The sequence below is a fragment of the Oryzias melastigma genome, linkage group LG23, assembly GCF_002922805.2.
Source record: "Oryzias melastigma strain HK-1 linkage group LG23, ASM292280v2, whole genome shotgun sequence".
Classification (NCBI taxonomy): domain Eukaryota; kingdom Metazoa; phylum Chordata; class Actinopteri; order Beloniformes; family Adrianichthyidae; genus Oryzias; species Oryzias melastigma.
The window spans coordinates 88,203-103,829 of record NC_050534.1 but is presented as its reverse complement, the minus strand read 5'-3'; the positions used below and the strand labels follow the sequence as shown (position 1 = coordinate 103,829).

General features: G+C 46.5%; 2 protein-coding genes across 4 annotated transcripts in view; one reads left to right on the top strand and one right to left on the bottom strand.

Moving 5' to 3' along the window:
- The window catches only part of scaf11 (SR-related CTD-associated factor 11), a 16,069-nt gene extending 12,713 nt beyond the window's left edge, over nt 1-3,356 (top strand). For both annotated transcript variants that reach the window (XM_024294642.2, XM_024294643.2), the window contains exons 12-15: nt 821-1,146; nt 2,157-2,306; nt 2,372-2,491; nt 2,572-3,356. In XM_024294642.2, the coding sequence (XP_024150410.1) occupies nt 821-1,146; nt 2,157-2,306; nt 2,372-2,491; nt 2,572-2,667 (692 nt within the window). In that variant the 3' untranslated portion in view covers nt 2,668-3,356. The remainder of the gene's footprint in view (nt 1-820; nt 1,147-2,156; nt 2,307-2,371; nt 2,492-2,571) is intronic.
- A 3,463-nt stretch (nt 3,357-6,819) lies between these two features.
- Nucleotides 6,820-14,000, bottom strand: slc38a2 (solute carrier family 38 member 2). 2 transcript variants are annotated; one of them, XM_024294661.2, is made up of 16 exons: nt 13,688-14,000; nt 12,883-13,016; nt 12,723-12,804; nt 12,527-12,642; nt 12,054-12,127; nt 11,818-11,910; nt 11,668-11,743; nt 10,504-10,586; nt 10,376-10,434; nt 10,141-10,293; nt 9,980-10,059; nt 9,804-9,904; nt 9,483-9,607; nt 9,262-9,406; nt 7,936-8,033; nt 6,820-7,862 (listed from the first exon to the last, which is right to left on the bottom strand). In XM_024294661.2, exons 2-16 carry the CDS (start codon nt 13,005-13,007, stop codon nt 7,761-7,763), a joined length of 1,512 nt encoding a protein of 503 aa, XP_024150429.1. In that variant the 5' UTR covers nt 13,008-13,016; nt 13,688-14,000; the 3' UTR covers nt 6,820-7,760. The 2 variants fall into 2 exon arrangements, with proteins under 2 accessions (XP_024150429.1, XP_024150430.1); XM_024294662.2 differs by lacking the exon at nt 13,688-14,000 and adding an exon at nt 13,555-13,646.
- Between the last annotated feature and the right edge of the window lie 1,627 nt (nt 14,001-15,627).

The window sequence follows — 15,627 nt, the reverse complement described above, 5'->3', positions numbered from 1 at the left end:
GGTTCGGATCAGTTAAAAAAAAAAAAGAAAATAAACAACAATATGAAAACTAAATTAATTTTTAGAAAAAAATAATTAAAAATACTGTTGAAAGTACCAAATCTATCTGGAGGTCCCCTTAAAATACAAATGTTCTCGTCTCGCCCCCCTAATGTCCAAATTAAATCATAAGTTTAAATTATTTGTTTGTATTGGTTGTTTTATTGAAACTAACTATGGGAACATTTAAATATCTAAAATAATAATAATTATCCGATAAAACATGGCACTCCCGTGCTCACTTTTCCTGGTGATTTTTGATCTCTTTGGCTTGCCATACAATCGTCCCCTGATGGCGAGTCTGTTAAGGAGCGTCTTTCTCCTGTCCGGGACAGCTGCTGCTGCTCATTGGGAGATTATTTGAATCCAGAAATGGAAACGTGTACCGATGCTTTTATTCAGCTCTTAAAATCAAATAAACCTGATATCTGTTGATCCGCGTCCTTCATTGTGAAGTCGAGAAACGTTTTTGACAGAAGCTCCTCCCACACGTAGCGGGAGCTACAGGTGAACAGACTTTAAGAGAACATGAAGCAGTAACTTTAGTGCTTGTCAAAACAGAGAGGATCTACATGAATTTGACGAGAATTCATTTGATGTGAATCTACAATTGATTTAAATTATGAGAGCCATAAGGTGTGAGCGCTGCTGGGGGTGGGGGTTGGAGTGGTCCGCGGTACACAAGTGTTCCGAACCGTGGCTTCTGATCCGTACGGACCACAGATTATCCTTGATCTGTTACACTCCTGGATAACAGTGAGGTTGTTTCTGTTTTCTGCAGATCCTCCAAAAAGTGATGCTGCCCCACAGGTGGTTCCTGGTAATGCACCTGTCCCGGTGATGAGCATGATCCCCCCCCAGCCACAGCAGATCAGCGTCCTTCACTACCCCCTCCAGAGCCTGCAGGGGGCTCTGCCCGTCAGCCTGCAGCCTGCGGCGCCGTATGCCGTGCCCCCCCAGGTCCCCGTGCACCTTCACCCCGGCGTACCACTATTGCAGGTCCCTGCCATGGGGGCGCAAGGACTCCCACCTCCTCCCCCACCACCTCCACCGATACAGGCAGGGAGCCAGACCACAACAGCTCAGCCTGATGGTCACACAATGCAGGTACACACACTTTACAAGGTATAAATACACGGCACTGGTACACACACGCTACACATGTATACATATGCAACACTGGTGTACACAACACTGGTATACACACACAGTGCTGGTATACACGAGCTACACAGGTATACACATGCGACACAGGTGCACACACGCTACAAAGGTATACACTAACTGCAAACAGGTATAAATGCACTACACAGGTATACACACTCGCGACTTAGGTACACACACAACACAGGTATATGCAAACGGGTATAAATGCGCTACACAGGTATGCACACTACACAGGTATACACACTACACAGGTATACACACTACACAGGTATACACACTTCAAAGGTATACACACGCGACTTAGGTACACACACAACACAGGTATATGCAAACGGGTATAAATGCGCTACACAAGTATACACACGCTACACAGGTATGAATGGACCACACTGGTATACAAGCACAACGTTGGTACACACTACACAGGTATACGCAAACAGGTATGAATGCACTACACAAGTATACACACTACAAAGATATAAATGCACTACACAAGTATACACACGCTACACAGGTATGAACGGACCACACTGGTATACAAGCACAACGTTGGTACACACACTACACAGGTGTATGCACGCTAGTTACGATACACAGGTATGCACAAACATTTCACAGTTACACAACACATGAATGCACGCACAATGCAGTTACACACAGTCACATAGAAGTATATATACACAGTTACATGTACTCACAAACATTCAGAAACACATAAGGAGTCATATTCACATAGACACAATAACACGCTCCGCATGCTGCCAGGTGTGGTATGCACACACAACACAGGTATATGCAGGTACACACACTGATGCATGCATACCACACTTTCACTTGCAGTTACACACACGTATGCACAAACAGCTACACAGTCATGTGCTTGTGCAGACAGACACAGATCCAGCACACAGTCGTCTGCTCACACACACCTGTCACTGACTCTCCTTCAGGTGGCTGCTACTGTTATCGGGTTTGGGAAGCCCGCTCTCGTTCCCACACCAACCAAAGGTGGAGCAGCGGTGAGCCACGTGCTGCCGTCCTCCACCACGCAGGCCAGCCAGCACAGCCGCGCTCAGGCAGACAGCTCCAAGAAGGAGAAGGTACACGACCATCATCCTCTGAAAGTCTGCCGTCCACGCTCTGACGCGTTCCCTTTCTCCCCCAGAAACAACAGATTCAGGAGAAGGCGATAAACGAGGTGAAGATGGCCATCAAACCTTTTTACCAAAAGAAAGAAATCACTAAGGAGGAGTATAAGGAGATCGTCCGCAAAGCAGTAGATAAGGTAATGGGAGCCTTCAGAAGATGGGGTGGGAGCATCATGGTGTGGGGAACTTTGTTACCACGTTGTTGTTCTTGTCTCAGGTATGTCACAGCAAAAGCGGTGAAGTGAACGCTGGGAAAGTAGCCAACCTGGTGAAGGCCTATGTGGACAAATACAAACACGCCCGCAAGAAATGACCTGCAGCCGGGCGGCCCCGCCCCCACGACCATCCTGCTGCTCAAGTGCAATTTCCTCCTGCTGGAATGTGGCCTCCGAGCCGGACGAGGACGGAGCGCCAGCGTTTCCTTTGATACCTTTTATTGAATGAAGATTTTTTTCTATAGATTTTCATATTTTGTTAGAAAAGAACGAGCAATCAGAAATTGTAACGCAAGAGCCCTTTATTTTGCATAGATCATGTGACTTGAACTACTGAGACGAGGGCGGTGCGGAGGCGCCTCCACCTGTGCAGGTGAAGCTCTCCAGTACTCTTCCTCCGTCTGTGTGACGATGACGGTCCACTTCAGAAGCTCCTCCTTGATTTGCCGATTGTAATCAGATCCCTGATTGGATGGGAGGCGGAGCCAGCGAGTGGATCCTGACTGCTCCTGAATGTGTCGTAATGTTGACGGGAAACCCAGAGAGAAATAAATCTGCTGCTCCTCAGAGGAGAAGCCTTTGTTTACAGCCTCTGTTTCATGTAAACAACCCCTCCTGTGAATAGAGGAGTTTGTTTGTTTTGGGGTTTCTTTTTTTAAACGTGTGCAATGACTGAATGTTCGGCGCCGCTTCACTCACCTCCTGGTGTTCTTCATCCTCCACGCTCATCATCATCACTGCTTTGGGTTTTAGTACTAATCAATAAAGCTGATCTGTTTCCTGCTCAGCCCGTTTGACGTCAGACTCGGGTCGTCTTGGGCTCACACCTCATGAGAAACTGCAGAGGAAAGTCCAGAACCGTTTGAACCAGAGGTCTGACCACTTCTGACCCTTTCCTGCAGCTCTCTGGTTGAAGGAAGACGATGTTTTAGTTTCTCAGAGGAACAGACTGTTGGACTTCTATGTTCCACATCATAATTCAAGTATTTTCTAAATACGCCATCAGTCAATCCAGCTGAAGCATCATGTTCAAACCTCTAACGATTCGTCTATATCTACCTGCTCAACCAGATGGGGGCACAGTTGGAAAACATGTTTAAAAATATGTATTATTCCCCCAAGGTACGGAGGCCCTAAAGGGACATTTAAAAAAGATTGAAGTAAAACTATATTTTTTGTGGTTACCAACTGGTGTACACCAGATAGCAACCAGAATTTTTTTTTTTTTAGGAAAAAAGTTACTAACCAGAACATTATTTCTAAAAATTGAAATAAAAAACGTCTGGATAGGACCTTTTACAGAACCCCTATGTATTTTTAGACACTTTTATTTATGATTCTTTTTATAACTTCAATATACCTTTTAGGGGGAATGATCAGAAGGAGAAAAAAAATCTTTGTGATCATTTTTTTTGGGTAGTTAAAGGGTTAAATATAATGGTATTTTTTTCAGAAATAAAAGCCTTCAAATGCAACATTAGACTAAAGAACTAAAAATGTTCATTTGCTCCATCAGGATCATATTGACTGAAATCTAAAGCTATTTTATTTCAATTAAAAGCATCTTCATAGCTCAACTTCCATTCGAACATAGGACTCTTATTTCATAGCAGCTTCACAGTTCTTGAATCCATTGAACTTTTTGGAGTTTCTGCTTGAATTTCTCTGCAGGATGTCAGAACACCCCCCAGAGCTGCTGTTTGGATGTGAACTGCCCCCACCCTCACAGAGATTTGAGGATGCTCCTCGGAATGAGGTGGTCAGTCAGAAACTCCACCTACTGTTCAGAAGTCATTTTCACACCTTCAGGAGCCGACCATCCCAAACCATGACTCCACCACCTCCTTGCTGACGTTACTTTGTTGGGATATGGTGACCATCCACCAACACCCACTACTCCATCTGGACCATCCAGGCTTAACTAGACTGAAAATGAGTCTGCGTGTCTGGATCCACTGTGTTGTTTAGGGGGTCCAATGGAAGGTTTAGGTAGAACTGGAGGATCCTACACTTTGATGTTGGTGGACTCCAGAGACACCAGCAGCTTCACATATGTGATGGTATTTTAGCAGCTGCTCTCTAAATCTGATGGATTTACCTGTTCCAACTCATGTGTCTGATCTCTTCATGGGCATTCAATAATCTCATGCTTTTCAGCATTCATTCATTCATTTTCTTGACTGCTTCGTCCCTTGCGGGGGTGCTGGAGCCTAACCCGGCTGCTGATGGGTGAAGGCGGGGTTCACCCTGGACAGGTCTCCAGTCTGTCTCAGGGCCTCAATCACACACATTCACTCACACATTCACACCTAGGGGCAATTTAGAGTCACCAATTAACCTATGGAGCATGTTTTTGGACGGTGGGAGGAAGCCGGAGTCCCCGGTGAAAACCCACGCATGCACGGGGAGAACATGCAAACTCCACACAGAAAGGTCCCAGTCGGGAGTCGAACCGGGGCCTTCTCGCTGTGAGGCAAGAGCGCTAACCACTGCACCACTCTGCTATTCAGCAGCAGATTCCTTTTCTTTCCCATATTCCTCAAAAATGTTGGTCTGGTTAACAATGTGGAATGTCCTTTAGTAGTTTTTCCTTTAATTGAACTCACCTGGCAAACTAATCCCAGGTGAGTGAGAAACCGCCCCAAATGACTCCAAGTCTTGAAGAGTGCAGAGCTCTGGTTTAAAGCGCCAAAGAGGAACCTGGTTCATTTCTGCAGGGTTTCCACTTCTGGAGTCCCCCCCTTTCTCCACCAGGGGGCGACATTGTCAAGAAAATAGGTTTTTAGACCATTTTTCATCCTAATACAATCACAAAACACCACTTATTGGGTCATTAAAGAAAAAACATCTGAACTATTGATACAAGTTCATGAATAGACTAATTTGAGTTTAACGTTTTTAAACTAAAAATCAGAACAAGTCACAGTGAAGTAATAGGAAACAGTAGAGAAAGCAGGACTTAAGTCAGATGAACAACCGTTTAGTTTAATTCATTTCTGCTTTGTAAATATTAGACAAGAATCTTTGTGGATCTTGATGTTTGTAGATGACATTGTGATCAGGTGGAGGTTTGACCTCTGGAAAGGAGAGGAATGAAAGTTAATCACACCGAAACAGAATTTGAGAGTAAATAAGATGTTACAGGGAGCAGAGGTGGAGAACGTGGAGGACTTTAAGTTCTTAGGATCAACAGAGATTAGGAAAGAGGTGGAGAGGTGTGTTCAGGTGGGTTGGAACGGGCGGAGGAAGGTTTCAGATGTGATGAGTGACTAAAGAGTGTCATCAAGAATGAAAGGAACGGTGTAGATGTTAGTTTAGAGACTGATGCAGAGAAACTTTAAAACCATAACTTTTACCATAATAATGAACTAGATATATAGCATTACTGGTAGTGTGGATGATATAAGCTGAATTTGGCAGCTGAAGATGCTGAAATTGATAGCTGAAAACACTGAAGCTGATAGCCAGCTAAAATATTAGCTAAATGCCAAATTAGCCTAACAAAAAAACGCAGGTTAGCCAAAACAGCTAGCATTTAGCTGAAAAAAATAGCTAAACTTCAAGACATCCCAAAAAACTGAAAAATGTCTAAATTAGCCAAAACAGCTAGCTAGCATGTAGCTGAAATATTAGCTAAACTCCAAAATAGCCAAAAAAATCTTAGTAAATACCAAAATAGTCCAAAAAGCTAGAAGAATGACATTTTTTAAAACTTTAAAACCTTTACTTTTTAACATTACTATGAATAAAAACATGGAATATTATTCCAGAATAATTCAACCTAAATAACGTTAAATATTTTACTCTCCATAAAACATATTTTGTCAAACTTATACAAGTCAGAAATGAGAACAAGATAGCATCAGTCCATTAATAACAATACAAAATGGTCTGGAGGGCCGGATCCGGCCCCCGGGCCCTGACTTTGACACATGTGGTCTAGTTGAACACCAAAGAGGTTTATGGATGTGGAGGACATGATGGGGTTGATGAGAAGGGTGCAGAGGATTATTTTTGGCGCCCCCTATAGGGAGAATTAACTCCAGCAATCATTTCATATTGTTGTCCACTAAAAAAAAAAAAATCTTTATTTATTCAGAATAAATTAATGTATTAACTCTTTTCAGTACTTCTGTGAAATGTTGAAGTTTTATTGGAGTTGCAGCTGAAAATCTTTTCTTCCGTTTTAAATCAAACCTCAGACAGACCGGATCTCCACCACGTTCCCGTTGAAACAACAAAGCTCAGACTTCCTGGATGATTTTAGATTTTATTTTTGGACATTTGCTACAGAATTTACAGTGTTTCATTGAAACAAGAGTAACATTGGGGGGCCGAGCCCTCTTTGCTCCTGAGGTCAAGCGATGGTCCATCTCCAGAAGTTTGCAGGAGGAACATTTGGCTGCTTCTCTTTGGGGCAAACGTATAAAAACAAAAACAGTTTGGTTTCATGTGAGCTAAAGTTTGGGATGAGTTTGATCGTAGCAGCATCACATGGAGGGCCTCCTGTTCTGCAGCTCCAATGCATAAAAACACAGCATCTTACAGTCAGTCTAGGATATGTACATATTTACATCATATAAATATATTAAAATAGATTAAATTACACTGACGACGGTCTTCCATAAATACATGTTTGACAGGAAATGGTTGGTGAGGTGGGAGGAGCCGTGAGACTGCCCCTCCCCTCTGTGACGTTTTTAAAAACTCCTTCTTTTGCTCCTGTGAAAGCGCCATTCAATCTGAAATGTTGGAGCTGCTGGTCCGTCGCCGTCCAAATACTGGAGACGTGTGCTGAACTCTAGAAGTGCTTCTCAATACACATTTACAAACACGTTTTGGCAAAACAAAAAGGTGTTGGGGGTGTGAACGCCTCTGGAGGAAGAGGAGGAGAAACCTTCAAGTGGTGCAGATGGAGCGTAGCCCCGCCCACAGCCGGTTCCTGAGCGCGGCTGGACGCTGAACTCGACAGCTTAGTGTTTCCCGGCATGAGGCACGTCCATGTTTTTGTTCTCAGCTGTACCGTAACTATTAAAAAACAAACTATTTCAAAATAAAAGCACATAAAAAAGGTGGGTTTTGTCGGTGACCTAAAAACTCAAACTGTACAGAGTTCCGATACATTCTCTGGGAATGTGGTTCCGCAGTTCGGCGCCGCAGCTCCCGCCTCCGCCTGCAGGGGGAGCCGCCTCTAGTGTCCGTTCTTCTGGAAGGCGTTGTGGGCCCAGTCCACGATGATGAGGGTCATGCTGCCGAACATGACGAAGATCCCACACACCAGGAACGCCACCGCCTGAGGAGAAAGATGCGGCGTGAAACCCGGCGCGTGGGAAAGAAGGACGGAGTGGAGCGGACGGAAGACTCACCCCCATCTTCTGCATGGACTTCAGAGGCTCCTTCTTCACCAGCTTGATGTAGAAGGCGGAGGGAAGGATGAAGATGAGCATGGCGGCAGCAGAGGCACCTGAGGAACGGAGGAGAGTCGATGAAGGATCCTGCGCTACACGAGTCTGTTCCTCCTGTTTTTGTAAAAATGGAGGCGTTGATAGCCGTAGCGTTAGCTTGCAGAAACGCCGCTCAGCGGACTGGATCCACACTGGAGCTCCAGTGTGGATTTCTTTAATTTGCTTGAACTTTTCTTCCTTTTATTCCTTCAGAATCTGCTAGAATGATCGTGTTAGCGGTTGAATAGTAGAAATATGTTAAAGATTTTGTGTTTAGGCGTCACCAACATAGATGTTAAAGGGTTAAACTTTTCTTTTGAGTACAATATTTTTTGCATTAAAGTGAAAGTATCAGCTGTTTGAATAGAAAAATCTACACGTCGTATTCACTCCACGCTCAGCAACAATCACGCACGTTCGGACGGTCATGGGCGAGCAGTCAGGCGCAGTCAAGCGTGTTTCCGTGCAGTCAGGAGCGTTCACGCACTGTCACGCGGCCACTTCTGTTGTTAACTCTTCATGAACGCAAGTTTTCAAGTCAGTTTTCAGGCTCTATGTGCAAGAAACGTGCGGAACACAAATAGTTAGACCCATCTCTGACCAATAGGGGATTCAGATTCAGTTGACGGAAGTGCCAACTATCTGAAAACTGATCACAGAGGAGGATTAATCATTTCGGCTAGAATTCCATGACTCCAAGTCTTTCATGTATCGGAATAGAGCTGAGACAGAAAGACTCGCCAGATTTACACCAAATCGACATTCCCACCTGACGTCTTCTAGTATCAGGTGAGCACCATGTGCTAATCGGGGATTTAGCAGCTTTCTAAATCAGGGGTTTCAAACTGGCGGCCCTCCAAGTCAATATTTTGGGCCCCCCGCCTTAATCTACTAATCTATATCTTCTGCGTCTCCATTCTTCTTTGATGATAGCTTTGTATTTACTTTGTGATGTTTCAGCTTTATGTTTAAAAGTTTGCATTTGCTCTTGTCGTTGGATCTGGTCATCAGAAAGTCTTTAGCAACGGTTGCTAGCGTTGTAGCTTCTGTTGTTTCACAGAAGATTTTGCTTGGTAGTACATAGTGCAATAAAGTTGTTCAGTAGACGTAGACATATTTTTGGTCCAAATGGATCCCATCCGGCCCAGACTGTCTTCAGTGACCGCGAGGTAAAGTGAGTTTAAGAACCCTGTTCTAGAACGTGCATCACATCCCTCCACAGAACATTGCCCGTGTTCAAACTCTTACCGATGAAGCCGAAGATGTCTCGTATGCTGGGGACGAAGATGACCAGGATGTTGGTTCCGGCCAGCAGAACCACGGTGATGATGCTGTGACGGATCCAGCTGAACTCTTTCTTGGCGCACAGCAGGTGGTTGACGGAGGTGCGGATCTGTGAGGAGGAGAGAGCGGTTAGCTGGTGACAACCACCCACCCCCACCCCCGCTGCCAGCGGCTCTGACACTCACCGGGAAGAGGACCACGGGGACGGTGAGGGTGACGGCGGCGAGCACGGCCAGACGGACGATCAGCAGCAGCACGTCGGACTTGTAGTACTTGGAGTAGGTGTGCAGCAGCTCCGGCTCCACGTGGACTGAGGAGAACCAGCAGAAGAATGTGGGTCAGACCAGAACACTAACTGGCTTTCGTAAGCCCGGCTGTGGATTTTGGCTGCGAGGCCCGCCCCCCGGCGTGGCGTTACATAAGTGTTGTGTTGGGGAACAGGACATGCGAGGAGAACAGCTGCAGCGCCTCGGCTTTTCCCGCGCTTACATAACAGGGAGACTCACTGTTGAAGGTGAGGTATCCAAAGAGCGCGGCCAGCAGGTACATGATGAACATGGCGAGGAAGGACACGTTGGCCACATTCTGCATCTTTCTGCGGGAGCGGCTGCAGACAGCAGAGGATGTTTGGTTAGACCCCAGAACCAGAGTCAGTCCCAGAACCGGACGGAGGAGGACTTACTCTTTGAGCTCCTCATACATGGGCAGGATGGCGGGGTGGCACACGAAGGCGAAGGTCAGGATGGGCAGAGCGTAGACCGTCTGCGAGGAAATCCACCAAAATGTTTAAGATCAAGTCAAGAGAGAGTTCCAGAATTCTGCTGAAGCGGCAAAGTTCTTCACCTGCGAGTTGTAGACGAAGTACTTGGGCTTGCAGGTGTCCTCGTCATAGTCCACGGCGCTGGAGTTGACGGAGATGGAGAGGTTCTTCAGGGTTTCGTTCATGCCCTCCAAGGCAGTCAGAGGGCACGGGATCTGGAACTTCTTGATGATGACCTAGAACGGAGGAACCATGACCCAGTTAGAACTCGATCCACTGGGGGGATGCCGGCATGAAACCAGGAAGCGTGATGCTCACCACGATCAGGAAGAAGACCATGCAGAGCAGAGACAGACCGCTGGTGTAACCCAGGTAACCTGAGGACGACAGAGAGGTCAGCGCTCCGGAGCCAGCGGCCCGGTTCACTCGGAGACTACGAGACCTACCGAGGTTCCGGAGCAGAGACAGCGGCAGGATGATGACCAGCGACACCAGCAGCACCAGGTAGTCTCCGTTAGCGTACCACTCCCTGCAGGAAAGAACAGCCATGAAGAGGCATTCCAGGTGATCCCGCCCCTCAGAAAGAGGCGGGGTCATCACCACGCAACACCAACAGTCCTTACAGGGACTGCACTGATGCATTCTGGGAAAATTACAGCTATTACTTTTGATGCAACACATTCTCACTCCTAACTTGTCAAATATGGACGTGTGGTTCAAGACCCCTCCGTGTCCCTAACTCGTCGTTTTTTATACGTACTGGCTGTTCCAATTCAACCAAGGGTCCCAAACCGGTACAGTACCGAGCCAATTAGGAGTCCTCAACCCTCAGGACACGGAACCAGGCAAGGTAACTGACAAAACCGGTACCCGGTTAGGGATCCTTGATTAGCGTCTGTGGTCTGGAGGTTTGGGACACCCAAAATGTCAAGAAGTGGGAGTGAGACTGCGTTGGTTGACGGGCTTCCTCCTCAAACCAGCCCTAGTGGTCATTTGGGGAACTACATGATTTAATTTAGCACTTCCTGTTTTTCAAGAGAATGTTGGGGCTAACACGTTCATATCGCAGGAGTTCTTGAGACTCCGACTCGTGTTCCTGTTGACAGGCGCTAGGTCGTGTTAGGATGCGTTCACACCTGTCAAGACTTGGCGTCCGAGTGTCTAGTTTCAATGTTAAGCCAATAAGAAGTCCTTTCGGCATTGGCAGTCTGGCAGCAGCGCATTGTGATAGCTCAAACTTCTGACTAGCTGAAGAATTTGTGCTAACCAATCAAGAACTCAGATTTGACTCTTGATGTGCTGATGATGTAATGAGTGGGTGGAGTCCAACATGGGGGAGAAGCTGTCCAGTCTCTGTCTGATTTACTTTGAGAATAAAAAAATGTTCTTCTATTTTTCCTTATCGGACTACTGTGGGACAGCAAGTCATAAAACTGGGTCACAGAGAGACGGAAGTACCGCTGAAAGCGCCAGTGTTCAATAGACGGGAGAGTCTCTGAACAGCTGTGGACAAGCGTCCAGCATCGAATTTGCAGAGTGAAGGAAAGAAATGCTAACGGAGACGAGAAAGCATGAAAAACTAAAGATCTGTGGAACAGGAAGCCACTCACCCGTTGTTGGCGCCGGTGAAGGACTGGATGACGATGGGCAGCTCGTACTTGACGATGTACAGGTAGCTGGACATGGCTGGAGCAGAACACACAAATCAGTGATCCAGAAAGAATCTCAGGTAGCTCACCGCCTTCTTCAGCGCCGCTCACCTCCGATGTTCTGCATGGTGATGGAGCAGGAGGCGGCCAGTTTCCCAGGAATCCCGAAGGCTTTGTACCCCAGCTGCTCATAAACCAGCGCACCTGTGAAGGTCAACACACCGTGAGACCACGCAACGACCACGACAGGTCGGCGGTCCCCCACTCCATTACTCAAGTGTTCGGATCTGCTCAACTAGGTGAGGAGGTCCGAACACAGGGGGGAGGGGCTACATCAGGATGCTGACCTCCTTCGTTGGCCGTCTTCAGCAGCAGGTGGACCGAGTAGAGGGAGAAGATCGCCACGGCAACCAGGAGGATTCTGCAAAGAGAGATCAGGACGTGAGAACGCTGCCTGATGGATCAGCAAGCATGGAGGACGAGCGGACGCTGATCTCCAGCATCAGCAGGACCCCCCCCATGCGTGATCCTCTTAAAGTGGCGGTGAAGCTGCAGAGGCAGCAGTGTTCTTCTAATGTATTAATAGTCCAGGTGAAATTTAATCTGAACGCCACCGAGACGGCTCCAGCCGCCGCTGAGCTCTCAGGGAAGACCTGCTACTGGATCCAGATCCGTCTGGTTTCTCCTCCATTCAGGATCTGATGCTCCTTAATCTGGAGGATTAGCCTTAAACCGCCACTCCTAAAACCTAAACCTGACTCTGGTTCCCGTCTGAGCTCTGTGACCTCACACCCTCCTAGATAACTAGAGCGCCGCTTACACGAAGAGGGCGATGCCCGTGTTGGCCATGGCGAAGGACAGTCCCAGGATGCCGCTGCCCATGATGGCGTTCCCGAGGTTGAAGACGGACATGCCGAAGGAGGCGTTTCCTTGGTGCTGGGGAGAGACGGGGAGGTGAGGACAGGCTGGAGGAGGGCAGACACAGGGACTTTTGGAGGAGTCGGAGGAGCGCTTACATATTCGGTCTCATACTTCTTCTTGCTGGTGTTGTGCTCCGGCAGGAAGTTCTGACACTCTGGGTCAAACTCGGGGTACGGCCTTTACAAATAAAAGCACAAGGACAGTTAAGAGTGTGGCGTCAGCGGGAGGACGAGCAGTGATGGAGGACAGCCTCACCCCTCCAGAGGAACTTTCTTGACAAAGGTGGGGTAGGGGAACTCGCTGCTGTTGGTGCTGCTGTCGTCCTCCTGGGGGGCGCTCAGGCATTTCATCTCGGCGCCTGGCTGCTTCTTGTTGGGCATTTTTTTGGGCTGTAAAATAGAGAGAAAAAAGGGCGTTTTATTTGTGCGCGTTCGCGAGCATCGATGTCTGAGCGGGAGCGCGCGGCCCCTAGGACGCAGCGCGTGACGTCAGCAGTGGAAAAATACCAGAGCGGGAGCATCACCTGAGGAGATGAATTATAAATTCACTGCGGATGTCAGACGGACAAACACTTACAAAACAACAGCTTTTTAAAAGAAATACGTTACATTTAAATAAAGACATCATTAAGCGAAAATATATAAATAATACATTAAATGAAATGAGCCGGCTTCAATAGAAACAAAAGGCACGTGCAGCTCCTTTTATGGACATGCCTCCCCCATTTCCCTCATGGAGACCTGTCCCTCCCCAGGAGTGCCGACTGACACCCGAAACAGAACTCCCGGCATCCCGAACACCGACCGCCTCGTGTCTTACCCCCACCCCCCCTCCCCCCGTCTTCCTCACATCTGGACATCAAGTGTCCCCGCGTGAGCCTCGTCGCCCCCTCGTCGCCCCACCCGGGTCAGCCTCGCTCGCGCACACCTGAAAAGCTCGTCGGCTCCTCGTGCCCTTCCTCAAAAAGGTAAATATTTCAGCCTCTGTGCGGCTCGGTCTGGAGGCGTTCTCACCCCACGCCCACTCTGCTAGTAATTTTCCAGCCCAGAGATGTTCCTACCTTCAGAGGAGAAGATGGACGCTGACAGAACCGAACCCAAAACTCCTTTTTCCTCAGAAACGGCTAAAGTCCAGATCCAATCCTCCAGAAAACGATTAAAAAAAGAAGACGGATTCGCGTCAAATTTTTAAGAAATTCGAATCAAAAAGCTAGACCCGGAACCAGTTCGGACTGAAGAGCCGACTCCCTGAAGCAACAATAAAAAACGACTTTAATTGTAAAAAACTAAAAATTAGCTTAAGTAAGAAAGACCGGGGCTCGCGCGGCGGCGGAGTGAGCTGATGGAGATCCGTTCTGATGGAGGACTGGTCCGCGCGCCGGTTTTATTGCATCAGCCCGACTCAAGGCAGGGGGCGTGGTCTAGCTGTGACGTGTTTTGTATACAAACAGATCCGCCCGTGAGCCAGAGAACTCCATCCCTCCCCTGAAAAACCACAGGAACCCGAACCAGTCTGTCTACAGGTCGGGCGAGGAGCCGAAGGGCTTAGTCCGTTTACATTTATGTCTAAGGCAGGGGTGTCAAACGACACAAGGGGCCAAAATCCAAAACTCACCTTAGGTCAGGGCCGAACAGGATCGGAACACTCTAAAACTACATCTAAAACTTTAAAACCCTAACTTTTTAACATAATTATGAACTAGATATATAGCATTACCTGTGATAATGCTAGTGTGAATGCTGGAAGCTGAAATTGACTGATGAAGATTATGGTGCTGATAGATGAAGATGCTGAAACTGATAGCTGAAAACGCTGCAGTTGATAGCCAGCTAAAATATTTGCTAAATGTCAAATTAGCCTAGAAAAAACGTAGGTAAGCCAAAACAGCAAGCATGTTGAAACTTCAAAATATCCTAAAAAAATAAAAAACAGTCTAAATTAGCCAAAACAGCTAGCATGTAGCTAAAATATTGGGTAAACTCCATATCAGCCAAACAAATCTTAGTGAATGCCAAAATAGTCCAAGAAGCTAGCAGAATGCTAATTTTAAAACTTTAAAAACACAGCATTTTAACACAATTATGAATTTTAAAAAAGGTGTGAATATTATTCCAGAATAAATCAACTTAAGCCTTAAATAACTTTCAATATTTTACTCTCCATAAAAATTTATTTTGTCTAAATTACACAAGTTATAAATAAGCACAAGATAAAAACGGGCCCACAATAAAAATAAAATGATGATCTGGTGGGCCGGATGCAATTACTCGGAGGGCCGGATCCGGCCCCCGGGCCTCGACTTTGACACGTGTGGTTTCTGGTTTACATGCAGCCAGAAATCTGACTATCTCGTCTACAAGCAGGATCAACTGATAACTTGGTCTGATAACAGCTGCTGTTTGCGTTTTTGAGAAATCTGATGAGCACGCCTGGAATTTTCCCTTTCATCTGAGAAATGTGGGGAAAAAGGAAGAAAGAATAAAACAAGAACCGGCTGAGCGGGGACCATGAATACCAGCTGTCACTCGGAACATGAGAGAAAATGGAAAAGAACCTGACAGCAGTGAAACTATGTCAACATGGATTGCTTACAAACATCTGATTTTAAAGAGCATATAAGCATGTAGATTACAGAAAGTAATCAGATTTTTCTTTTCTAAATTGTAAACAACTTTTAAACTGTTGACTGTATGTGAGAACTGGACTGAGTGACCCCTCCCCCCTGGCATTCCAAATAGGGAGTATTTGCTTGTTTCAAGAACCCAAACTCCCATATACTTTTATAAAGAAAAAGCAGCTGTTACTCAGTTACATTTTAGAATAAACATTCTTGCCTTGATACATTTTAACATGTTCTTTCTAATCTTCATTTTTTTCAGTAGTAAAAGTTCTAAACTGACCAATCAGATGCCTCAACAAAAACATATGGTCTTACATCAAAAACGTTTGTTAGATCAAACAAGCCCACTTTCAAATGGAGGGGTGTGGCCTTCCAACAAG